Source organism: Microcebus murinus, chromosome 12 (genome assembly GCF_040939455.1).
Source record: "Microcebus murinus isolate Inina chromosome 12, M.murinus_Inina_mat1.0, whole genome shotgun sequence".
NCBI lineage: Eukaryota > Metazoa > Chordata > Mammalia > Primates > Cheirogaleidae > Microcebus > Microcebus murinus.
The window spans coordinates 87,650,396-87,677,262 of record NC_134115.1 but is presented as its reverse complement, the minus strand read 5'-3'; the positions used below and the strand labels follow the sequence as shown (position 1 = coordinate 87,677,262).

At 51.2% G+C, this 26,867-nt stretch overlaps 1 protein-coding gene across 1 annotated transcript in view; it reads right to left on the bottom strand.

Annotated features, from left to right (window-relative positions):
* Window positions 1–228: 228 nt before the first annotated feature.
* Window positions 229–26,867, bottom strand: part of PTPA (protein phosphatase 2 phosphatase activator) — a 33,858-nt gene continuing 7,219 nt past the window's right edge. The window contains exons 2-10 of the mRNA XM_012772191.3: window positions 26,152–26,249; window positions 22,653–22,739; window positions 15,941–16,066; window positions 14,123–14,240; window positions 11,883–11,982; window positions 10,794–10,918; window positions 9,672–9,772; window positions 4,916–5,023; window positions 229–673 (exon numbers count right to left, since the gene is read on the bottom strand). Of these exons, the coding sequence (XP_012627645.1) occupies window positions 596–673; window positions 4,916–5,023; window positions 9,672–9,772; window positions 10,794–10,918; window positions 11,883–11,982; window positions 14,123–14,240; window positions 15,941–16,066; window positions 22,653–22,739; window positions 26,152–26,249 (941 nt within the window). The 3' untranslated portion in view covers window positions 229–595. The remainder of the gene's footprint in view (window positions 674–4,915; window positions 5,024–9,671; window positions 9,773–10,793; window positions 10,919–11,882; window positions 11,983–14,122; window positions 14,241–15,940; window positions 16,067–22,652; window positions 22,740–26,151; window positions 26,250–26,867) is intronic.

Sequence of the window (26,867 nt, the reverse complement as noted above, 5' to 3'; positions counted from 1 at the left end):
GGCAGCGTGAAAAGGAGCCTGCGAGGGCCACGAGCCTGGACAGCTACAGCCTCTCTACCACCCCATCCCACCCCACCCCACAGCTGGCCGTCAGCCTCCGCCTCCAGCCCTAAAGCGCAGACGCCCACACAGACATGGCTTGGAACCGACCCGCCCTGAGAGGAGCAAGTGCTGAACCCTCGGAAGAGATCCCTGCAGGAAGGGAAAGCAGAGGAAGCAGCGAGTGCCTTCCCCTCCCCAGCAGCGGAACAGCCCCTGTTCTCAAGTGAGACTGTCAGGAGAGAAGGGAGAGGAGGCCAGGACAGGACAGGAGAGGGTAGCCCAGGACAGGGCCCGGCCCTTCTCTTCTTGCCCGTCCACCACAGGGGAGGTTAGGAAACTAACCACACTTTGGTCACTTCTCCCAGCTTGGGTCCTTCAGCCTTATGCTCTGAGCCCCCCTCAACCCTGCGCTCTCTACCCTACCCCAGTAAACAGCCTCATCAAACAGAAAGAATAGAGGGAGGGGGCAGGGAGGGGGCCGTGTGGCTGGGACGGGGAAGGCGGGCCCAGGAACTGAGGCCTGGGTGGCTCAGGCTCAGTGGCTTGGCCCCTCCTAGCCGGACGTGACAGGATGGATGGGCAGCAGACTCCCGAACTTGAAGTGCTGGATCACAGGGAACTTCTCCAGGCACTGTGAGAAAGGAGGGAGAGCAGAGCGGTGAGGCTGCACCACGCCAGGGACGCTGACAACACAGCAGTTCCCAGGAGGTGGCCCATCCAGAGCAGCCACTCTTGGGGAAAGGTGAGGCTTCCCACCCAGCACCTTCATCCTCGCCCCCATCCAAGGACCACTCCACAGCAGTCAGACCCACCAGAGAGAGAGAGAGAGAGAGAGAGAGAGAGAGAGAGAGAGAGAGAACGAGAACCCAACCCCACAAAGCAGAAGCCAAGAAGAGTGGCAGCCAAGTGACATCACCCAGCCCAGAGGGGGAAGTTGGGGACCAGAGGTGAAAAAAACCCTCCTGATCTTTGGGGCCCCCTAGCTCAGGTCCTGGCCCTGGAAAAGTGATGTGGGGACATTTGAACACAAGCCCCAGAAGAGGCCTATTTTCTCTAGTTTTCAGTTCTCTGGACTGAAAAAGGCATTTTGGCACTTCAGAGTGAGACAATAAGAACCAGCTGACATCCTGTGTCCTCCCTCCCCCCCAGCAATTCCCAGCAGCCCTGGGAGTGGGGGCTGAAGGGGAGGGATGGCTGAGCAGGGGGTGGCCCAACTTCCCGAGCTCAGCTGACCCAGGCCCCTAGCAGAGGGGAGGGTCTGGAGAGACCGACAGGGCCTATCACAGAAGCTGGAAGCTGGCCTGGTCTGCAGGCCACCCGAACCCAGCTCCCAACCTCCCTGCGCCTGCCCTGCTAAGCCCACCACACAGGAAGTGGCTCTGGGCATGCGAGGTCTGACCTGCCAAGCTGGCCCAGGGCCTCCTCCCACACCTTGGCCACAGTGACAGCCAGAGTGTACTGGGCACCTCCTAGGAGGGGTGGGGCAACCCACGGCCTCAGCAGGGGTGAGAGGCTCACTCTGTAGCTGTGGGCTTGACCTCCAACTAACTTAGAGGGACAAATGGGTGCAGTGATTGGCCCAGGTTCCCTCACCTCACAAACCAGCTGCAGAACCAAGGACGGAGAGGCACACAGGGTGGGGACTAAGCTCAGAGAGGGAGCAAAGAGGGGCACAGCCAGAGTCCTAGGCCTGAGACAGAGAAAGTGGGGAGCAGGCAACTAGGGGGTAGTCTCTGGAGGGAGGAGGAGCAGCAGAGCCAGGCCAGAGGCAAAAGCAAAAGCAGCTGCCATTGTGCTTATGTCATCAGGAAGTGGTGGGAGTTAGTAAAAGCATCCCCCCCAGGGCCCTGAAATTCCAGAAGGGTTCAAAGGTCAACCTGCTTCCAGCTCTCACATGAGAGAAGGGGCAAAGACAAGAGAGGGCAGGGGCAGTTCTCTCCACTCCGCCCACAGGACCAAGGAACAAGCTTCCTCTGAGCCACAAGGGAAGCCAGGAGCTGAGCTGAAGGCAAGAGGCTGTTGAGGCACAGGAAGTCTAAGGCTCCAGGGCACAAAGGAGCCTCCAGTCCAGCCTCTCCCCCAGCAAGGCCCGCCCAGCTAACCGTGCCGAGAGAGAGCAGGTCCAGACTATCCCTCAGAGACCTTCCAGGTGCATGTCCCATCCCAGAGGCTAGGACCCTAGGTCCTTGGAGGTTCCAGTGATTCAGGAGGGAGAAGGGACTCTCTAAGCCCTGCAAGGCCCTTCTGGAAGGCAGCACCAGCATAGTGATGACCCTTGGGAATGACGAGACCACCACCCACCACACAAGGCCTGAGAGCACTTGGTGCTTCAGTTCAGAAGGGCCAGGACAGGCATCTTGGATGCGCAGAGAGTCCCAAATCCTGAGGCCACCTAATGCCAAGCTGGGCAGGCTCTTTCTAGCTCTGGGAGGCCATCTCTCCTCCAGCAGCCAACTCGGGTTGGCCAACAGTCCCCTCTGAACTGCAGGACTGATGGGCCTCGAAGGTGCTCCCTGTGGACTGAGAACTGGTCTGAAAAACCAAGCCCTTCCCTTGGAGCTCTGAGCAAGCCACATACCATCCCACAGACTCTCTGGGACCAAAAACTAAGGGCTACTTGCTAGGAACTCATCAGTGAGCACTGAATGTTGCAAAGAAACCAGCGAGTTCCAGTGCTGTCCTACAAAGAAGTCCACCCCCCACCCTTCCCACATGCAGCACTCGGCCTGTGCTGGAATTTCCCATTTTCAAGAAGGCCACTTTGCTATCTACTAGAGCGCCCTCCTTCTGGTGCTGTCCTCCTGCGTTCAACATTCTGTGTTCAACAACCGTAGAAATACTGTCAGCTTTTACATGGTCAACTGTTTTGTTCTTGCAATTCTGCTGCGCCATCACCATTTTCCATTTTGAATTTTTTTTTTTTTTTTTGAGACAGAGTCTCGCTTTGTTGGCCAGGCTAGAGTGAGTGCCGTGGGATCAGCCTAACTCACAGCAACCTCAAACTCCTGGGCTCAAGCGATCCTGCTGCCTCAGCCTCCCAAGTAGCTGGGACTACAGGCATGCGCCACCATGCCCGGCTAATTTCTTCTATGTATGGTTTTAGTTGTCCAATTAATTTCTTTCTATTTATAGTAGAGATGTGGTCTTGCTCTTGCTCAGGCTGGTTTTGAACTCCTGACCTCGAGCAATCCACCCGCCTTGGCCTCCCAGAGTGCTAGGATTACAGGCGTGAGCCACCGCACCTGGCCTCCATTTTGAATCTTAATGTGCTCCTCCCTCACCCTCTGTCACCCTGGAGTTTCTCTGCCTCTGGATGGGGCAGGTAGGAGAAAAGGATGGGGTCTCCCACCCTGCCCTTAAGGGGCCTGGGTCAAGATAAGTTAAGAGACCTGCAGAAAGGGCAGTATTTAAAGTTCTAAGCAGAAAAGGCAGCCAGAGAGTCCTGTCTTTGACACACAAAGGTCAGGGGTCAGGGGGAGGCTGGAGAGGTGTTGTGTACCCCTCACAAGCTGAGACAGCCCCTAGAAGGGGGGAGGGTACAACAGGATGACAGAGTTCCCCAGCGGTACCCAGTGGGGGATGGGCAGGAGCATCAGGACACCAGAGGGCAGTGAGGCAGGGGCTCCCTGGGCTGCGGAGAGCTGGAGTGGAAAGCCCAGGACCAGCAGCTGCAACCCCAGTAAACTCCTCTCAGATTAGAGAGGTATGTGGGCTGGAACCTAAATACAGGATGTGAAGTCCAGAGGAAGGGGACCTGGAGCAGAGGAGGAGGGAAAGGGGCGGAAGGAAGGGAGAGAAGAGGGCCAGGCCCGCTCAATTCAAGCCTTGTTAACCCTTTCAGGGCTGTGCCGAGGGAGCCGGGCCAACTGGAAGCATTTGTACTCCGGGATCCTGCTGGCCCTCTGACACCCTTCCCCGTGGTCCTGCCTCTGCTGATGAGATGGTGTAAGCTCTGGTTACACTGAAGACCTGGAGCAGCCCCTCCCAAAAGAGGATGAACAAGAGTCAAGAGATGAGTATCCACCGGACAATATCTAAGACCATGAACTAGTCGCCAAGGCCAGCCTGAAGGCAAAAAGAAGGGACTTCGGGAACCCATCATCCTAGATGAGGAACTTTACATCTAGAACCTTCCCAGGCCAAGGTCAAGCAGTTCCAGTATTAGTCTGCTCAAGATGTGGCAGGAGCTAGTGCAAGGGACAGGGCTGAAGTGACGCAAGTTCTCCTTACTTGCAAGAGAAAAAGCCACCACCTTCTTGGCTGGGAGAACAATGCCAAGAAGAGAGAGCAAGAATCACCCTCTGAGCAGAAGGGCAGCCGCCTCCCAGCAGGGGGAGCTCCAGGAAACCACAGGGAAGGATCTGAGAGCAGGGGAGACCACTTGTATCAACATCATCTGAAGTGGTCACTAAAAATGTGAGTTTCTGGCCTCCCCCAGACCTCACCCCACCCAGCGATCATACATACCAATGTTTGAGGGCACCACTCTGCATGGTGTCTCCAAAGGATAAGCCCCTTTTCCAAGTGTGCCATGGGAGAGACAGACTCAGGCTGCCTAGGCTCAGAGGGGCCCTCGGCCATTTGACAAGTGGGAAGAGGACCCCTCCCCCCGCCACTCCCCCAGCAGCAGGTCCTTGCTACAGCCTCTGAGCTTTTTAGGACAGAACTGGGCCTGAATCCAGTGCTTTTCTAACTGCCCACCCCACAGATGGGAGACTGAGGTCCCAAGGGTGAGAGTGGTTGACCTAAGATCTAGAGTGACACAGTAGGGTAGAGAGAAGCAAGAGCCCTAGGACCCACATCTTCTGCTTTGTCCCCAGCCCCAGGACCAAGTGTGGCAGCAGGGCGGGCAGACTGGCAAGCCCCCACTCACCTCGGCCTTATACATGCGGATGAGACCCTGGTTCACTTTGGACCAGGAGGGGACAGCACTGATGTTCCACAGCTGGTTAGAGTGCTCTGCAAATGGGCCAGTCTTCATCTGGAAAAGAGAGTCCCCAAGCTGGAGACACGTCTGCCTGGGAGCCCATTCCCACTACCCTGCAGCAAAGTCACGCACGCACCCACGCACACTCGCTCGCTTGCTCGCTCTCTCTCTCACTCACTCGCTCGCTCAGGGACCAAGCCAGGCATCTGCCTGTGGAGCCCACATACAAACAGACACATGTAAGTGCCAGAGACAGGGGTCCCCCTTGGCCCTCAAGGCCCAACAGGAAAATGGCATCCTTTGCCCATCCCCCCATCGCACATCTTTCTCCCATAGCCAAAGAAAAGAGGTCTGATTCCTACCACCCACCAAACCCAGCAACCGCAGGACAGTTAAGATCTGCACCCAAGCTCCTGGTACAGCTCCCAACAACTCCCGAGGAGCCTCAGAACACGTCCAGCACAGGGCCTCACTCCCACTGCAATAATCAGCAGCAGCAGCCTGGACCCCGCTCCTCAAACAGGGCGCTTAGTCTGCACCTGCACAGGCAGAGCTAGAAGAGCCAAGGAGAGGGTCAGTTTAGGGGAGAGCCAAAGTGGGTATGACCAATCCCAGGCAGCTGATACCCTGTGTGCAGCAGGCGGAGCACAGTGAGGGGAGAAGAGGGCCGGCAGGAGGCAGGTGCCTGCAGCAGAGGCTGGAGCAAGGTCTGTGTAGAAAGCCAGCCCAGCTCAGCCAGGAGGTGGGGAAGAGGTGGCAGCCACAGCGGTGAGCACAGCCAGGAGCAAGACAGCTCCACTCCTGATCCCTTCCCTGGCCAGAGTCTGACCAGCCAGGAAGGAAGAGAAAAATTCTGTAGCAAGCCCAGTAAAGTTCCCATGACATCAGAAACCACAGCACTGAGAGAGGGAAGTTGTGTGCCTGAGTGTATCCCTCTGACACTATGAGGCCAGCACATCTATATTTACTAACCAAGCAGCGCAATCTCCCTAACCTCCCCCTCCAGCTTGCAGGCAGCATTGTAGGGGAAACAGGGCCCAGCACCCTGGGCCTCAGGCTGCAGAAGGAAGACTGAAAAGCAAAGCTAAGTCTGGCAAGGAAGCAGAGACTTGGACCCTGAGTGGGTGGAAGGTTCCCGAAGAAACTGTGCATGCAGGCATGGAAGTAGAGCCTGAGCTGTTCCAGGGAGGAAGGGCAGTCTGAAGTGCTCTCTCTGTATTCTGAAGCATGATAACTGTAAAGGCCCTCAGGAGCACATGGGCCCCCGAACTGCCTGGTGACCCACTCCCACCGGCCTCTTCCTTCTACAGTAAGGGCAGCTCTGACAAAACTTTTACAATTTAATTCAAAAACGCTGTCATTTTATCCCTGTCATCTCCCTCCCCTGGCCCAAGTTCCCAAGAGCCTGTCAATAACCAAGTCTCAGGAACCAGGGCAACAGGCCCCTCCTTTCTATCCAGTTCCATCCGTCCTGTCGGTCCCAGGCTCCCCAGCAGCCAGGCCAGAGCCCAAGGCACAGACAGAGCCAAAACCCACCCTGGTCCCTGTGAAGCTTTTCTTGGGCCACTCCCTTCACCCGGGATCATCCAAGCCTCTATCCTTGGGGGGGCGGGGGGGCAGCAGGAACCCCTAGCCTATAGTCACCTCACCTCCCATAGAACCAGACTCTACCTGACCCCCTCCCCCTCACTCTGCCCTCCCCACTCCCTCCAGCTCTCTGCAGGCCCTGGAAGCTGGGGATCGCTGGAGCTGTATCCAGTTTCACTCTCTGGACAAGGCCCAGTGAGCAACCACCCAGGAGCACCCTGTTGGCTTTGTGTAACAGCAACAGCTCCAGGGACCGGCTCAGCAAGGGCTCTGAGGCCAAGGCAGGCAGATGGACACTGGGAAACCAGAAGCTCTGTCTCCTGGGCCAGCCTTGCCCACCAGGGGCACAGAACGGATCCCCAAAAGGCCTTTCGGGCCCACTGGCAGAGCCAGGGTGAGGCCAGTGTTCGGAGCCCCAGGGCCCCTGGGCCCGCATCAGTGGAAAGCCCAGGGACGCTGCTTCTCTCGAGGGGCTGCACTCACAACCTCCAAGCCTTCAGGGGCCCGAGGTCTCCCTAAGTCCTTCAGAAGGAGACTCCGCAACTCTGGGAAAGGAAAACTGATGAGGGAAAAAAAGGAATCAGGGGTGAAAAGACAAAAAAAAAAAAAAAAATAGCTCATTCTAGCCACAAAGGGAGAAGAGAAAGAGCGAGAAAGAGCAAGCTCGCTGCAGTCCGCAGTGACCCCAGGGGAATCGTGTGAGTCAGAGCAGCCATATTGAGCAGGAAATTACTCACAGACGCTGCGTTCCTGCCTCTCCACTCCCCAGAGGATCGGCCTTTTGTAAATGGTTCCTCTGTCAGTAACTGGGGGGGATGGGCGGGGAGGGGAGGCTCTGCACAGCGCCTTCCTGTCAGCTCCTTCCCTTCCAGCTGAAATCTGATCCCTCCCTTCCCAAAACTCCAAATTTAGAAGCCAGATTGAAACTGAAATTCTTTTCCTGCCGGCCCTAGGCTCTTAAAGGCACCAGGGCTGCATTTCCCAAGGCTGCAGAAGCCCTGCAAGGTGGGCGTTTCATCCAGGAGGCCCAGGGCCACCAGGGCAGTCTTGGCGGGAGACCCGGTAGGAGCACCAGGTTCCATTCCCAACTTCTTGGTGTTCTGTTTAATCTGCTAGCTGCACCGGCCCATGGCAATTCCCAGGTCTCCAGAGGCAACATCGCCCCCTTCCCGACCAAAGAGCTCCACGCAGGTCTCTGGGTCCCCAAGCGAGCCAGGCCACTCGCCCGCCAACTAGGGATGAAGGTGTGGGCGCTCTGCAGAGCTACACAAGTGCTGTAAGCAGCAACCACATGACATGGGCTCCTCCAGCCAGCCACTGCTGTAGTCCCCTCAGCTCCCAGGCACGCCCCTCCTAGCATCCACTGTTTAACACCACGCCAAAGAGCCTAGACCCAAACTGAAAAGTGGGCCTTGCAGAGTAGGTGCAGAACAGCCAAAAACTCTTCGCCTGCCCCCTCCTCCTCCCTGTCCTGGCCTCTCCCTTAATTAAATGTTACCAAAACCTCCTCCAACGTGCTTTTAGTGCCACCTAGTGGCTACTTTTGGATTTCCTAGAAGCGGGTCCCAAACTTTGGTAGAGCTTTCGGGGGTTTTACATCAGCATTAACAATCAAACAAACAAAAATACAAAGTTTCAACATGGACTCAACTCCCAGAGTCCCTAGGCCAGGCCAGGCCTGCCTCCCAGCTAGAATTATTGACAGGGACCCAGGGGCCTGGTCAGCCACCAGCAGGAGCCAAAACAGCTGGGCTTTTAGCCCAAGCACGAGCTCAGGGTACAATATGCACCCCTTCTTTGCACCCTGGTCCTCCAGCTCATCCTCGGGTCTCGCATTCCATGATGAAGAGAGCAGCACGTGACTGGTTTTCAAGGCAGCGAGCCAGGCCGCCCCCAAGTCCTTCCGACCTTGGGCCTGCTACACTGCTGAAGGCAGCAGATCTCTGAGAATGCAGCAGTGGCCGCCCAGCCGTCAGTCCCAGCTCCATTTGCTGACTTGGAAAAAATGTGTCATTCCCCTCTGGCCTCTGGAGTTTGGCAGAAGCCTGAGCCGAATGCTGACCACGAAGAGCTTAGAGCCCCGGCTGCGTAACCAGCTCCTCCACCTCTTCAGGGGGCTCAGAACGGACTGCCAAGAGAGCAGCCCCCACAGGCAGGAGTCCACAGGTGTGCCAGGGGCATCACTGAGGCAGCAGGCGTGCGTGTAGGCACAGGAAGGGGCGGGAGGACAAGAACCAGCTCCAGACAGGGCGCCCTTTGGAAGTTGGTAGGGGCAGGGAGGGTACAGGGCAAGGAAGATGAAAAGTCCTGACACCTCCCAGAAGGAAGAGAGGCCTGAGAGCAGTGGGTCCTCTGTTTCCTGTGTAGTCACCTAGAAAGTGTGTTTAAATACAGGTTCCTGGCTCTTGACTCCTAAGATTCTGATTTAATAAGCTGGGGTGGGGCCCAGGAACGTACATGTTAACAAACTACTCCCCAGGTGATCTTGAAGAAGTGGTCCAAAGCCCACCATGAGGAACTCTGCCTTGGTGAGGCTAGAGCTTCCAGCCACAGAGCCCCTGCCAGGTGGGCTGGCAGCCCAGTGATGGCCACCACAGGCCTACTTGTTTTCATCTCCAGCACTATGCTCAGGCCCATGTCTTCAGGTACTGAGAGATGTGTCCCTTTAGCTGAAGGTTGTCTACTCTGGAAGTCGGCGCCGAGGTCTCCGCCGGCAGTTCCGGTCTGCACATTCATAAGCACGCAGCCCCACAGACCCTTGTGGGCCCCACTGAAAGATGCGGACCCTCCCCCACAACACTGCCCAGCCTTTCATACCTGCTGCATCGGTCCCCAAGTCCAGCTAGTGACTGAGTCTTAGTCCCTCAGCTCAAGAGTCCTGTGGTGTTCAGTAGAAACCCCAGGTTTGGCGGAGGAGATCCTGGATGGTCAGAAGCTGACTAAGCATTTCAGGAGACACCCGGTGGGACTTCCTTTTCAATACCCGACTCTGGTGCCAGCCATGCCATCTTTGAGCAGCAGCTCTGGCTCCTGTGTCCCACTCTAAAGCCACCAGCCTTGGTTTGTCTGAGCCTGGAGGCGGCCATGGGCTTCTCCCTCACCCCCTACCCCTCACCTCAGTGATAAACAGGATACACTCCAGGAACATGTAGTCCTTGTGGTTCTCATTCACGGCCTTCTCATCCACAAAGTGCCTGGGCTCCAGCTGCGGATGGTCTGGGAAGAGCAAAGAGCCCTGGAGTTCAGACCCAGGCTCTCACACCACCTGGGCACCCCAGCCCAGCACAGCTGACCCCCACCCAAGGGGCACAGTTCTGCCCATGGTGCTCTCAACATTTGACCTCGCAGGAGCAATAAATGGCATGTGTGCGTGTCCTGATGTGCTGAGCTCCAGCTCTGCCTCTCTCTAGCTCTGTGACCTTGGATGAATGACTTCAGCCCACCATGGCTCGCTTTCCTCACCTGGGCAGTGGGGATAAGAACAGTACCTCCCTCTGGGCGGTTGAGGCCCACATGACAATCACCACACCCACAGCACTCACCAGCAGGGTGCCTGGCACAGGTGTTAGTGGTGCTGGCCTGATGCTGGCAAAGACCCTTCACAGGGCCACTGAGAAGATTCAGGGAGGCAATGTACCTGAGGCACTTAGAGCAGTGCCTGGCACAGAGCAAGTCCTCAACCAATGGTCATTTGTGAATATTATTTTGTAGGCAGTTCATTTTGAATCAAAATAGAGATGATCACCCCACCCACAGCCTAGAAAACAGTTTCAAGAGTGCAGGGGAGTCACCGAAGCAGGCCCACCGCCCAGCACTCAGCAGCAGCTCCCTGACAGGCTCCCCTGCACAAAGCTCGGTAATAACAGTGAATGACGTTGGCCTCTGAATCAAAAGAGCCCCTCATTTTCAACATAAAACCCCGCAGCTGCTGCCAGGAGCTGGGGCACATTTCACACCAGTCCATTATGCGCCAGGCAAGCGCCCTTGCTCCAGCCCATGTCACTTCCCATTATCTTGGCAGTGCTCTGCCTCCGCCTCCCCCGGCCCGCCACACGGGCTTGCAGCAGAAGGTCACCAGCAAACAGCCTCCATCAATAGCCAGTCTAATGCCCTGCTTTCCAAGCTGTCACTGTCTGCCCTGGGCAGAATGGAAAGCGAGAAAGCAGGAGGGGTACGGGGAGGTACAGAATGCAGCCTGCAGGGGGTAGAGGGATAGACACCCCCACCCCCGCAATACCTATCAGCTGTGAACTGCCCCAGATGAAGGGCAGAAACTGGAAGTCATCCAGGCCCCACACTCCCTGGCTGCCGGCTGGCTCCATCCTGTATGTTTTCTGGAGTTTCCGCATAACCTCAAGATACCTGCACAGGAGAGTGGGAAAAGAAAGGAAAGGTAGCAAAAAGTCAAAAGACAGTCTCGACCCTCTGCCATCGGGAATACCAGAAGGCCAGAGATAACCACTTAAGATTGTAACGGTCTAGATTTCAGTTGAAACCTCCAGGCCTAAGTTGTAGCTGGCACTCTCAAAATAATGCAGCTTTATTTTTCCCCCCACATTTGGCCTTCTTTTGGCCCAGGAAAGGGACAAACACTGACTCCGAACCTGGGTTTTAGTGCCATCAACCCCTGATAAGAAGTAAGGCCTTGGGCCGAAGCCTCAATTTCTCCGAGCTTGGCTTGCCCGTCGGGAAGCTGATGGGAGTCCAGGTAGATTCCTTCTGGCTCCGACCTCCAGTTCTAGCGGAGGCTATGCTTCCGCTACCTGTGCGGCTTCACACGCGCATCCTGGGCTCCGCCACAGGCCTGCTGCATCAGCACCACCAAGGCCCAGGAGTGGACATGCTAAGACTCTCCGGGTGACTCTGACACACACCTGTGCTGCCCAGCAGGAGCTAGGGTGGTGAGGGGCAGCAGGGCGGAGCCTGACTGCCTGTGTTCAGCTGCGTGACCTCACTGAAGAGACCTGATTTCTCTGTGCCTCCGTTTCCTCACCAATAAAACAGAAATAACAGTTGCTACTTCATACAGTTGTTGTACGAATTAAATGAGTTATGTGTAAAGCACTTAGAAGGGTACCGCTACAAGGTAAACACGTGGAAGCATTAGCAGTCAGTATGTGACATTTCCTTCACTTGTTTTCACTGGGTGGTACATTTAAACTTGTCAGAAAAAGGAGTCTTAGACACTCCATCCACAGCCAGAGCTTGACTAGGACAGGACAAGAGAACTGTGAGCCACTCAGGAGAACCCTCCAGCACCCGGCCTCAGTCGGAGGAGGAAAGAGGTCCCCCTCACTCCCTGTCCTCCTACCCTCCTCTCCCTCACCGATTGAACACCTTGAAGACAATAGCTATTTGGTCGTCCACCCGGAGCACGCCAATCTTGCAGAGACAGCAGAGGAAAGCAGCAAAGGCAGCTTCATGCCCTGAGAGAGAAAACACAGTCAAGGTTGATGGTCTTCCAGAAAAAGGACTGGGATTGCTTTTGGTCTCCCTGATTCAAATCACTGTTAAGTACCCCTCTGAGGAAGGAGGCAACGTGGAGATAACGGGGCCTCTTCCCAGTCCATAAAGACCTATTAATATTAGGCTCTTTCAAGAACTATTAGAACTATTATTCTACTCCTAAAAGGCCCAGGGTGTTGACTCCTGAAACAGATATTTACATTTTATTTTGTAGATTTAACTCACACAGGAATTCCACCCTATTTATTGAGTACCTATTATGTGGGCAATGTCCATGTCAGGCACTAGGAAGATAGTAACAAATCCCTGCGCTCAAAGAGTTCATGACTCATTAGGGACGACAGACATTAAATCACTACTATGATTCTAGCTCTGAAGGAGAAAGGTAATAACTGGAGGATATCACAGGTTTCCTCTAAGAAAGTAACATTTAATCTGAAATCTGAAAGATGAATGAGAGTTAGCAAGGCAAAGGGGGTGAGGGAAGCAAGAAATGCATTGTAGCCAGAAAAGAGAGCATGTGCAAAGGTCCTGAGGCAAGAAAAGGCTGCATCTGTTTGAAGAACCCTAAGAGGGCGAGTATGTCTAGAGCAGCAAGAGCAAGGAAGAAAGTATAATGAGATGAGGTTACAGGTCAGATGGAGCTTAATGGCCATAGTATAGCACTCAGACTTTACCCTAAGAGCAACAGGGAGCCACTGCAGGCTTCTAAGCAGGGAACATGGTCAGACTACAGGGTCAAAGGCACCCTTAATCCCTTCCCAATCATGTCAAATAGGAATGGTCATCACTACAGAGCCCACTGACTGAACTTTGGACTGAATCCCATGGTTCATGGTGTCATAAAAAACATATTTGGAGGGAGGTGAGGAGAGAGTATGTCAGCAACTTCCTGTCCTATTTATGCAGAATGACGATCTCTTCAGAGCCCAGGAAAGCCTGTGAGCTCAGTTTTCTTCACCTACGACAGTTTCCACATATGACCAGTCAGAGTCCAAACAACTATCACTCAGGGGCTCTGGTGCACCACCTTCTGCGGACCTGCCAGGCTGCCCTCTGGGATCTTTTCCCTGTTGGTCTTAGTCAAAGCTCCACCCTCAAAGGTCAAACACTTGATAAACCTGTTTCCCAGCAGCAGGGGGAAGCAGAGGACAAAACTTCCCCAGGATCCAGGTCCAAGAGGGCCCTTTTCCAGAGCCTGTCTCTGTGGTCTGGGCTTCCTTCTGTGAACCAAGATCCACAAGCTCCACAAGGGGAGGGCTCTGAGACAACAGCAGCCCCCCCCCCCCCCCGTTAGCCTGCTTCAGGGCAGAAAGGAGAGTGGGCCCCATACCAAAGCAGTATTCCTCCTTAGATACACAAGCCACCCCCTGACCTAGAGAGCAAGTGTCCTTTGTGCCCACATACTCCTCATCAAAGTCCAAGTCAGCTTGGCTGACATGGACCAGGGATTCAAAGTGCTCAACAGCATAGAGAATGTGGTGGAAACAAGGGGAGTCAGGGAGAGGGTGTGCCATGATGCTACAGAGGCTACCAAAAAAGTTCTTTCATGACTGTGGCTCATGCCTGTAATCCCAGCACTCTGGGAGGCCAAGGCAGGAGGATCACTTGAGCTCAGGAGTTCAAGACCAGCCTCAGCAAGAGCGAGACCCTGTCTCTACTAAAAATAGAAAACTTAGCCAGGCATGGTGGCACGTGCCTATAGTCCCAGCTACTCAGGAGGCTGAGGCAGGAGGATCACTTGATCCCCAGGGTTTGAGGTAGCAGTGAGCTATGATAACACCATGGTACGCTACACGGGGCAACAGAGCAAGAGAGAATGTCTCAAAAAAAAAAAAAAAATCAGCTCTGTGCACATAAGCATGCATGTGGCATCAGCCCCCCCTGGTGGACATGCTAGAGCTGCAGCATCAGGCCTCCAGACACTACTGTCCCCCACCCCACCCCCACCTGCCCCTGCAACCACCCTGTACCCCAGATTGCCCCAAGAGGCTGCAGGAGCTTGGCAAACTCTTGCTGTTCAGAGAGCCCCAAGGCCATCCAGAGCCCAAGTAAAGCAGTGAAGTCAAATACGTGCAGAGCCCTCCAAGCAGCAGATACCTGTGCCATAGTCAATGCGCGTAGAGTTCCCCACTGACTCCTTTAGGTAAACAGCCACCTCAGGCACAGCAGCTGCCAGATGGGTGGGGACCACTGTGGCCACCAAGTTTTCTGCTTCCTGATAACACAAGAGACACAAAGTGGTGGCAGCAGATTAGGCAGCATCCCAGTGGGCAGGAGCCCAGGCTGCCGTACCAGGCCTGGCTCCCTGTTCTGACTGGCCCCAGAAGAAAGAAGAGGAATAGCATTTATTCTTACACAACTGAAAGACTACCTCAGGGTGGCTTATCATCTGCTGACCCTTCCTCCAGGGCACAGGGGTCTGGGGGAAAGACAGGACAAATCTGAGTAGGAGCCATTCAACTCTCCCAGCTGGTAACTCAATGGAGCCCCAAGGGGACTCCAGGAGGTCAGTGCTATGGTCCCCATAGGTGCCATTTTCCTTCACACTTCCAGGGCAGCAAGAGTTTGTGCTATGTCCACCAAAAGACATGCACAAGAATGTTCACAGCAGCATTGTTCATACTGGTCAAAATGGGGAAATGAAATTGAATGTCCATCCACAGTGGAATGAATAAACTGGTATATTCACACAATGGAATACTATGTAGCAGTGAAAAAGACCTGCTGCTATACACAACAACGTGGATAAATCGCACAGACATAACATTGAGCAAAAGAAGCTAGACATTTATATGAAGTTCAGAATCAGGCAAAAATCAATTGATGAGATAAAAATCAGAAAAGTCTGGGGGGTATCAATTGGGAGGGGACACAAGGGCCCTGCCAGAGTGCTAGAATGTTCTATAGCTTGATATGGGTAGTCAGTGCATGGCAAAAAACATATGTAAAGATCCATCAAGCTGTACAGCTGTGATTTATCACCTTTAAGTTATGATTTAATAAAAATCTTTTTTAAAAACAAGAGCACATGCCACCTTAGAGTGCAGAGGCACCCCAAGCCATTCTTTGGATAGCATCTTGCTGGGTCCTCAGTACTCCCTCTTCTGCCCTCTACGAAAACACTGGGCAAAGGAATTAGGAGCCAAGTTTCTGTAAGCTCAGCTGTTGACAACTGGCATGAGAACTCCTGGTGAGCTGGTGAAAATCTGGATTCCCAGGCCCTTCTAGACCTACAGACTCTCCTTTTCTAAGGATGTGGCCTGAGATCCTACATTTTTGTTTTCTGTTCGCTTTGAACAGGTAATGCCTCATAAGATTCAAAAACAAAAACATTACAGAAGGATGCATTGAGAAGTCTCACTCCATCCCACCCTCCTCTGCCTACAAAAAGAAACCTCAGCTTTATTAGCCTCATGTGCATTCTTCCAGGGATGTTTCTTTATGAAAACATGAGCAACAGGAACATATATTTTTCCCTCTCTCTTAGCAAAAGATAGCTTACAATCTACATCATTACACTTGATGCTTCTTTAACCAAGAATGAGTTAAAGTCCCTTCCACTGAGTTCCCTAAACAGCTTCCTTACCCTTTATATAGCTGCATAGTACTCCACGTTGTGAATGGATTAATTTAATTGATCGCCTGCAAATGAATACTTGGGATATTTCCAACCTGCTACTAATACAAACAATGACTTCATAAACAGCCTTGTGCAGAGAACTGTATAGCTACAATAGCAATTCCCAGACGATGGCTAGGACAGAGGGTAAACTCATTTGGAATTGGCGTTTTAATAAACCCCATGTGATTCTGATATGTTTGAAAGCTCTAAACAATGCAGGCCCTTTCTCGTCTGGTGCCGGAATCACCCTCCCCACTAGCCCAGCCCCCAAGCCTGTCCAGTGGTAGCCTTACCAAGTCGAGCTTGGCATACCAGGTCCTGTACGCCTTGTTCCCAAATCGAGAGGGCTGGTCCACTGGAGGAGTCTCATCAATCCACCTGTCCAGCGTGTTGAGAAGAGCAACCAGTTTCTCAATGGCCTATGGAGGCAAAACAGAGGGAACCAAGCCACAATAACAGGCAATAGCAACAGAGGGAAGTTCCACTTGCTTCTGGACAATGACTGCTCAGCATGGCACTAACAAGCCATTCTCCTTGCTGTCCCCTTTCTTCCTCACTGTCCTAAATATGAAGGAGGGTCAGCAGAGCACAATGAGATTTGCAAAAAGGGAAGAGCACTAGGGTGGCAGGACAGGGATGGAGTGGCTTCAGCATCTGGTTTCTACAGCCAGTCTACCCAGAAGGAGCTACTAGACAAGCATCAACTCCAGCCCTGACCTTTTAAAAAATATTTTATTAGGGTATTTTGTTATATTTTTATTTCTTATTATTGTTATTTTTAGAAACAGGGTCTTGCTGTGTCGCCCAGGCTGGAGTGCAGTGGTGCAATCACAGCTCACCGCAGCCCTGAACTCCTGGGCTCAAGAGACCCTCCTACCTCAACCTCCCAAGTAGCTAGGACTATACATGCACGCCACCAGCCTGCCTCTCAGGTCTTTTGTTAAGTACACAGTATCGGCCGGGCACAGTGGCTCACGCCTGTAATCCTAGCACTCTGGCAGGCTGAGGCAGGAAGATCACTTGAGGTCAGCAGTTTGAGACTAGCCTGAGCAAAAGTGAGACCCCATCTCTACTAAAAAAAAAATAGAAAAATTAGCCAGGTGTCGTGGTGTGAGTCTGTAGTCCCAGTTACTCAAGAGGCTGAGGCAGTAGGATTGAGCTTGAGCCCTGAAGTTGGAGGTTGCAATGAGCTAAGGTGACACCACCGTATTCTAGCCAGGGCAATAGAGTGAGACTCTGTCTCAACAACAAAAAGTACACAATATCTACTCATCACAGAACACAGAAATGTAAAAGGAAGAAAATGAAAATTACCAGTAAGCTTGCCACCAAGAAATAAACATTATTAGCATTTTAACATGACCTTCTGTTTTGTCTTTTTATGGTGTTTTCTATTGTTTACCATGCTAAGAATTTCAGAGGCAGAGGTGCCCCTGGATTCAGAACCCAGCTGAAATATCACTTAATTGCTGTGAGATCTTGAGCAAGTGACTTTAATTCTCTGAGCCTCAGTTTCTTCATCTCCGAAATGGGGCTGATGATAAATATCCCGAGTGCAGTGCCCTGCACAGGCTAACAGAATAAATTCATACACAGGCACATTCTGCTTTGCAGCCTGCTCCTCTTACTCGTGAACCTCATTCCACAGCAACATGTAAACATAATTTTGTTTCAACCTTTACTAAGTTAATAGTACTTAATTGTACTAATGTATCATAATTTATTTAGCTAGTTCCTCACTGTTAAATGTTTGGGTTGTTTCCAATTGTTTTGCTACCACAAACACCACTATGGTGTTGCAACTCAACTATTCTGGAAATGCTGGGTCATCGTGTGACTCCAGAGGGCAGGAAGGGTTTTGGGAGCCCATCTCCCTATACCTTTCCCACAGAAAAGGAACTAAGAAGTGAAATTGGAGTCACAGGTGTGGGCAGAACTGGCACACAAAATGTTATTCAATCAGGAAAGCAAGTAGGGCTGTCCACCCCAACCATAGATCCGTGAAGGCGGTTACAGGGTACTCCTTCCAAGTGTGGCTTGTGGAAATAGGGCAGCGCTGGGGCTGGTGGGAAACGCCATGCAAAGGCGATTCAAGTTAGGCAGCCCTCAGAAGAGGGTCCCTGCCAGGAATTGGATCTTGCCTGTGTCTATGGGAACAAACAGCATAAAGAGAAACCTCTAGGAAATCCTGGCACTGGGCAGGAACTAGCAGAGTGATGTCCACACGGCAAGTTGCGCCTGGGAGGGCAAGGCACACGCGGCCTGCTGCGGTGGCAGAGGCGCTGCTGAGAGCTGTGTGTACACTGGGAGAGGAGGGTTGGGGGAGGCAGGCTCGAGCTAGCAGAAACCAGGCTGGCCCGTGTGCCCAGCTACACAGCTCCAGGAAGCACCAATGGCTTTGCAGTCTATGTAAATAGTGTCCCCTGGCGATGTACAGTGTGACAATGGCCCTGAATGCTGCTCTACCTCACCTCCCCTTTACCTATTCTTGGGGCATAAACATTGACAAGAATTAAAGTCACTTGTTCAAGATCTCACAGCAACTAAGTGATATTTCAGCTGGGACCTGAATCCAGGGGCACCTCTGCCTCTGAAATTCTTAGTGTGCTAAACAATAGAAAACACCATAAAGAGACAAAACAGAAGTAAGAGGAGTAAAACACGAGTAAGAGGAGAAATTTCCCTTTATACCTGGCTGAGGCAGAGGGCTGGGGTGGCATAAAGCCGCCTTGCTGAAATGTGACAGGGTGCTGCCAGAGCCTGGCTTTGTGAAGAACCAGGTCATCAGGAACAGCTAATGAGAACAGGCAAACCCGATGGACGGCACAGTACTCTTGGCCCCGGAAGCCCCAGCAAGCCCCACATTCCCTGGGGCTCTCAGTCTTAGGTGAGGCACTGACGGGATAAAAAAGGAAGCCTCTGGAGGCCACTGGAGCCAGGACCCAGCTGCTAGCTCAATGAATAATTAAAACATGCCCAGCTCCTCTTTCTGGAGAGGGCTTTTTAAATGCAGGGGGCTGCCTCTATTGTTTGGGGTGTTGGCAGAGAAGAGTTGGACAGGGAGGGAACTGTGGGCTGGAACTCTTTTGAGACAAAAGAATAACTTCAGCTACCCTCCCTTCTTCCTGGAAAAAGATTTTTTGATTTCATGGACCAGTAAAATCTTCCTTAAAATTTTATCACCCAATTTTTTATTTTGCTCCCTTAGTACATTAAAAAAAATTCAACAGAACCAAAATAAATCTCCTATCTACTGTCACCTTTACTTTGCAAAACTCGAAAATCTTAAGCCCCAAAGGGTAGAGAAGGCACAATCTCAAAACGAAAGATAGCTTTCTAAACTTGGGTCTAGACAAACTGGCTATATCATCCCTGCTGTATTCTTTGCTTCGGGTGGTATGGAAGCCCAGACAGCCATTCCAGATAGGAAGAGAGCCCCTGTGTGTGGCCCCCACATGCTGAGAGCTGTCCATTCTGCTGCCCCTCCCAGCTGTGGGGAGAAGTTGGGAGACATCTGGAGACTGTATCAGCTATCTCTGCCCACCAAGTGAGGCACAGACCACTACTCTGGTGACTAGGATGAACCCCAGATCAGAAAAGGCCCTGACAGAAGGAACACTATTGAAAATTAAAACTGAATAATACAGGGAAGGGGAGCAGGTATATACATACATAATGAGTGAGATGTGCACTATCTGGGGAATGGTCATGCTGGAAACTCAGACTTGTGGGGGGAGGGGGAGAAAGGGCATTTATTGAAACCTTAAAATTTGTACCCCCATAATATGCCGAAATAAAAAAAAAACCTGAATAATACTTAATGATAACAGTAGTTAACAATAAATGCATTTTTTTTTTCAAGACAGAGTCTCATTCTGTTGCCCGGGCTAGAGTGCTATGGCGTCAGCCTAGCTCATAGCAACCTCAAACTCCTGTGCTCAAGCAATCCTTCTGCCTCAGCCTCCCGAGTAGCTGGGACTACAGGCATGTGCCACAATGCCCAGCTAATTTTATATATATATTTTTTTAGTGGGCCAATTAATGTATTTCTATTTATAGTAGAGATGGGGTCTCACTCTTGCTCAGGCTGGTTTTGAACTCCTGACCTTGAGCGATCCGCCGCCTCGGCCTTCCAGAGTGCTAGGATTACAGGCGAGAGCCATCATGCCCAGTCAACAATAAATGCATTTAGTCTGTGCCAGGCGCTATGCAAAAACACCCAGATGTGAGATCTCAGTGAATCCTCCCCATGGAGTCATGAGTAGATCTGTTGGCTCTTGCCCATCCACAGATGAGGAAATAGAGGGTCAGAAATGACAAGGTCGCTAGTTCCAAAGTTGACAGGTTACCACAAAGTCAGCCTGACTCCAAGCCTGTAATCACACTGCAATCCTGCAAAAGTAGCTCTCCAGCTAAAGACAATACCTGGTTGGTGTGGATGTCTACCATCAAAGCCTCAGGGGCAATTAAGGACCCTGAAAGGGATTTAGCAGCTAAGGATTTGCTGGGGTAATTACAACATTCCCCTTTAATTAGCCCTCCCCCTCAACACTCCTGGCCCACTGAGCACAGCTGAGCATCCCTCCCCACAGGCTCAAGGAAAAGCCCTCCCCCTCCCCAGCCATCCTGCACTTAGAGCCACAGTCCCAGAGCACTGGTGGCCCCAAGAGGAACGCAAAAAGCCACTGGTGGGCTGAGTCCCAAGTGAAAGCTGTCTATCCCTTGCACGGGCCTGATTCCCCTCCAGTGAATAGAACAGGACCTCAGCCACCCAGCAGTCAGATAAGGCCCAGGAAGAGGCAATTCCACCAAGGGCTGGATATGAGGGCTAAGGGGACAATGGTGGTCTTGGGAAAAGTAGAGAAATTGAGCTGCAGCAGGGCCAGACCTTTCCCAACAAGCCTAAGGCTATGGCTAGCCAGCTGGGTGGGCCAAGGCACTGAGAGAGGCTGCTGAGGCCCTGGTGTCTGTGATAAGAGGCTCAAGGTGGCTCTAGGCTAACTGGGACATGAACCCAAGAGGCCACTGGAGGTCTGGGCCCTAGCCCTGGGAGATGGCAACCCTAGCAAAAGCAAACAACCTGCAAGACCACACCCTCCGATGGGTATCTGCTTCCCCATGGCTGTTGCCCTCCCTACACCAAGCCTATCTCTGAAACACCACCCAAACATCCAAAAGGCACCTACCCAGCAGTGTGTACCCAAAGGCAAAAAAAAAAAAAAAAAGCGTGTATCCCTTGACTCAGCATTTCTACTTATAAGAATGAATTCTTGGCCTTTATCAAAAAAGTCTCCAAACAATAAATGCTGGCGTGGAGAGAGGCACACTCCTACACTGCAGGTGTAGTTCAATCTAGTTCAACCTCTGTGGAAAGCAATATGGAGATACCTTAAAGCGATACAAGTGAATCTACCATTTGATCCAGCAATCCCATTACTGGGCATCTTACCCAAAAGATCCAATGATCTCTACAAAAAAGACACCTGCACTCAAATGTTTATAACAGCACAATTCATAGTTGCAAGGCTGTGGAAACAGCCTTGCAAAGCTGTGGAAACAGCCCAAGTGCCCATCAATCCAAGAATGGATTAATCAAATGTAGTATATGTATACCATGGAGTACTATTCAGCTCTAAGAAACAACGGTGATATAGCACATCTTATATTTTCCTGGTTAGAGCTGGAACCCATACTACTAAGTGAAGTATCCCAAGAATGGAAAAACAAGCACCACATATACTCACCAGCAAACTGGTATTAACTGAGCAGCACCTAAGTGGACACATAGGCACTACAGTAATACAGTATTGGGAAGGTGGGAGGGGGGAAGGGGGCGGGTATATACATACATAATGAGTGAGATGTGCACCATCTGGGGGATGGTCACACTGGAGACTCAGACTTGTGGAGGGAGGGGGGAAAGGGCATTTATTGAAACCTTAAAATCTATACCCCCATAATATGCCGGAAAAAAAAAAAAAAAAGAATGCATTCTTAGAAAGCAGATCTATGTGTAGGGATGCTCAGGGCAACAATGTTTAGGAATACAACCAAGATTCTAAAGTCAACCCTTGGAGTTGTTTCAATAAACAAGGGTAAAGCCCACCGAGGCAGCCACTTATACTGCAGGGGAAGAGGTGCTCATGATTTCCTGGGGTGTGTGCTGTCAACAGGGGCTGCCCCAGATGTTCGGTATGAGGGAAAACATAGGGAGAGGTCAGCTTTTCTGTTAATGTTATTTTAATAACATTTCTATTAGCAAGCTCTCCAGTGAGCACGTTTACTTCTTCTTCCTTTTTTTTTTTTTTTTTTTTGAGACAGAGTCTCACTTTCTTTCCCCGGCTAGAGTGCCCCGTGGCATCAGCCTAACTCACAGCAACCTCAAACTCCTGGGCTCAAGCGATCCTACTGCCTCAGCCTCCTGAGTAGTTGGGACTATGGGCATGCATGCGCCATCATGCCGGGCTAATTTATATATATATATATATATATATTTTTTTTTTTTTTAGTTGTCCAGCTAATTTTTTTCTATTTTTTTAGTAGAGATAGGGTCTCATTCTTGCTCAGGCTGGTGTCAAACTCCTGAGCTCAAACAATCCTCCCGCCTTGGCCTCCCAGAGTGCAAAGATTACAGGCATGAGCCACCATGCCCAGCCTACTTCTTTTATAATCTTTTTTAATTTGAAAGGTTATAAAAAGCCACCAGTTAGCAAAAATGCAGGCTATAAAACAGCATTTTATAGCAGAAAATGTGGTTCCTTATTTAAAATTTAAAAAAAATAAAAAAATAAAAAAAATAAAACAGCATATTTACATTGATTCCAATTCTGTAAATATCCATCTATTCATAGATTTAAAAAATTAGAATTATAGACATCAAAATGTGAAGTGCACATGTGTTTGGGTAATCTTATTTTCCACACTGGCCTGGTGGTAAGCACTGAGCCCATGTGACTGGAGCTATTTTTGGGAAGGCGGCTACAGCAGGCTCCTCCTTGTGCCTACCTCAGAGACTTTGTACTCGAAGGTCAGCTTCTTTCCCTTCACACCTTCGTTGAGGGTGAGGATGAATCCGATGTAGTCAGCATATGCCTATCGAATAGAGGGGAGAATGGGGATGGGGAGAGAGGGGTGGACTACCTCCCACCAGCCCCTAGCTCCACCACTTACCAAAGAGCTCCAAGCTGCCCCTGGATTCCAACCCAGTAGCAGGAGAGGTAGAAGGGTAATGCCAACAGCCCACTTTGACCCTCCAAAAAAGCTGGCAAGCCGGTGACCATAATAATACCTGAGCAACAACCAGTGTTTTTTGTTTGTTTGTTTTTTGACACAGAGTCTCACTCTGTTGCCTGGGCTAGAGTGCCGTGGTGTCAGCCTAGCTCACAGCAAACTCACATTCCTGGGGACAAGCAATCCTTCTGCCTCAGCCTCCCAAGTAGCTGAGACTACAGGCATGCACCTCCATGCCCGACTAATTTTTTCTATATATATTTAGTTGTCCAATTAATTTCTTTCTATTTTTAGTAGAGATAGGGTCTCACCCTTACTCAGGCTGGTTTCAAACTCCTGACCTTATTTTATTTTATTTTTTTATTTATTTATTTATTTTGAGACAGAGTCTCACTTTGTTGTCCAGGCTAGAATGAGTGCCGTGGCGTCAGCCTAACTCACAGCAACCTCAAACTCCTGGGCTCAAGCGATCCTACTGCCTCAGCCTCCCAAGTAGCTGGGACTACAGGCATGCGCCGCCATGCCCAGCTAATTTTTTCTATATATATTAGTTGGCCAATTAATTTCTTTCTATTTATAGTAGAGACGGGGTCTCGCTCTTGCTCAGGCTGGTTTCGAACTCCTGACCTGGAGCAATCCGCCCGTCTCGGCCTCCCAGAGAGCTAGGATTACAGGCGTGAGCCACCTCGCCCGGCTGACCTTATTTTATTTTATTTTTTTGAGACAGAGCCTCGCTTTGTTGTCCAGGCTAGAGTGAGTGCTGTGGCATCAGTCTAGCTCACAGCAACCTCAAACTCCTGGGCTCAAGCAATCCTGCTGCCTCAGCCTCCCGAGTAGCTGGGACTACAGGCATGCGCCACCATGCCCGGATAATTTTTTCTATATATATCAATTGGCCAAATAATTTCTTTCTATTTATAGTAGAGACAGGGTCTCGCTCTTGCTCAGGCTGGTTTTGAACTCCTGACCTCAAGCAATCCGCCCGCCTCGGCCTCCCAGAGTGCTAGGATTACAGGCATGAGCCACCATGCCCAGCCTCAACCAGTGTTTTTGTTTTGTTTTGTTTTGTTTTGTTTTGTTTTTGAGACAGAGTCTCACTCTGTTGGCCAGGCTAGAGTGCCATGGCATCAGCCTAGCTCACAGCAGCCTCAAACTCCTGGGCTCAGGCGATCCTCCTGCCTCCGCTTCCCAAGTAGCTGGGACTACAGGCATGCGCCACCATGCCCGGCTCATTTTTTTAATATATTTTTAGTTGTCCAGCTAATTTCTTTCTATTTTTAGTAGACACGGGGTCTCACTCTTGCTCAGGCTGTTCTTGAATTCCTGAGCTCAAACGATCCTCCCACCTCCACCTCCCAGAGTGCTAGGATTACAGGCATGAGCCACCATGCCTGGCCTCCAACCAGTGTTTACTGAGTACTCACTGGCAGTAAAGAAACTGCCAGCAGTTTCTTTAAACAACAACCCCATGAGGTAGACACTATTGCTCTCTGCATTTTATGGATGAGGAAACCAAAAGAAGTGATTTGCCCAAGGTTCCCCAAGACTAAGATCTCATTAGACATGGAGCTAGGACCCAGCCAGCCTAAATCCAAACCTGAATGGCTAAAAGAATGACCATTAGGCCATACAACCAGGAGTTCAAGGAATACCACCAAGGCTCCGAGCACTGAGGAGCAGGCCCCTGGAGCAGGCTCTCAGTCAGTTGCTGAGAGCAACTGACTGAGAGCAACTGCTGAGAGCAACTGACTGCTGCTAGATCTTCTTTTTCATCCCTTTTCCCTCTCATTCTCTGCTTGTCCAAGCCACATGGATGCTGGAGGCAGCCACAGCAATCCCTGAGATAAGCCCTGAGAACCAACCACTTAATATCTAGAAGGGAACATGTCTATACCAGGATCTTCCTGCCAGCCCATGGAATGACCCCCAACAGACCACAGGAATTATCCAGAGCACCTCTCCAGCCCAGAGCAAGTTTGAGCCCTTGAACACTATAGCCAGTGTTCACAATCATTCCTATCGCAGAGCACACTGGAATACAAGGGTAGAAAGCAGCAAAAAAGGGGAAGTGCCATGTTTAGATTCAGACAAACAGGTTCAGGGTAGACCACTGGTTCTCAATTGGTGCAATCTGGCTCCCAGAGGATATGAGAAAATACGTGGAGACATTTTTGGTTGTGACAACTGGGGGATGGGTGCTAGTGGTATCTAGTGAGCAGAAGCCGGAGATGTTACTAAATATCCTACAATGCACATGACAGCCCCCTACAACAAAGAATTATCCACCCAAAAATGTCAACAGTGCTAAGGTTGAGAAATCCTGAGGTAAAGCAACCAAGATGACAAAAGGACTCAAACCATATCCTTGAACAGCTAAAGGGACGATGCTGTCCCTAAGCTGAAGGAACCATTCATCCTGGTGAAGACATGATAACCATCTCTAAATATTTAGAGGGCAGGCTTGTGAAAGAGGAATCAGATAAGCTTGGATGGCCTCAAGCCCCAGTGAGGACAAGGTGTGGACACTGAAGCAATGTAAGCACAGCAGACTCCTCACAGAGAACCTTCTAGGCTGCCTGCCCTTTGTACAAATGATGCCCTTTGTACAAGTGACACTCTCTAGCCCAGATGACCAGACCAGAGGTCAGGCCCAACTGGAAGTAGACCCAAGGCCTTCCTTGAGAATTTGAAATTGATGTTCTTTTTCTTGATCTGTCTTTCCACAGCCCGTAACAGAAGCACGGGAGGTACAAGCTGTTATCTTCTACCTACCATTTGGGCTGAGCAGCAGAGAAAGCCAGTCTATGCCCAGTGCTCTGAGTCCCAGCTCCCAGGTATTTTCAGGCTGAGTCACATCCCTGGCCAAGGTGTCCATGAGATAACCTCTTCTCCCCTTGATGCCCTCGCTCCCACACTTGCTGTTATTTGCAGCCAGAATCAAAGGGACCCACTTTACCACTGAGAACACTCATTTTCAGCCAGTAGAGTAACACTCCAGGGGCAATGGTTTATGAGAACCAGGAGCAGAACTCTTCGGGGTTACCCTGGCACTGGTTCTGAGACCTTTAGGATAAAGCATCTCTGAGTGCTGTCCCTGAGGTAGAGGGACACCCAGCTCCCCTGTCACCTCACTCCCTGGCTTCTGACAGCTCAGGTTCCAAGGGCAAGAAGGGCCAGGAGCTCATAGCCCCATTCATGCCTAGAAAACTACTGTCTTTGAAAAAGCCCACGTTTCTCACCCTGTTCCAACCTACAGTGCAGACACCACTGGTACCTGAGAACGCTTCCATTTGCCCATGTCTGGAACTGTGTGGATCTCCTTTTTTGGAATAAGGAAGTTCTGAGTGGCTGGAGGGTTCTCCTCCGAAGAATCTTGATGAAAAAAATGAAAAAACAAATTGGTAAATGGAATCCTCTCCCCAACACACACACACACACACACACACACACACACACACACACGCACGCACATGCAGGCGTGCTGCACGCACGTCCTCCCTCCCTCCCTCCCTCTTTCTCTCTCTCCTCTCTCACTTTTTTTTTTCTGAGACAGGGTCTCACTGTGTTGCCCAGGCTAGAGTACTGTGGCATCAGCCTAGCTCACAGCAACCTCAAACTCCTGGGCTAAAGCAATCCTTCTGCCTCAGCTTCCTGAGTAGCTGGGACTACAGGCATGCGCCACCATGCCCAGCTAATTTTTTCTATATATTTTTAGTTGGCCAATTTATTTCTTTCCATTTTTAGTACAGATGGGGTCTCGCTCTTGCTCAGGCTGGTCTCAAACTCCTAAGCTCCAACGATCCACCCGCCTCGGCCTCCCAGAGTGCTAGGATTACAAGCCTGAGCCACCGTGCCCAGCCCTCTCTCTCACTTTTAAGTCAAGAGTCCAATACTCGAGCCCTGGCATAAACCAGACATGCTAAGCCAAACCCTCTGGTCCCCTCCTTTCCTCACCCTGCAAGAAAAAAAACAGCAAGGCGGTATGGATAA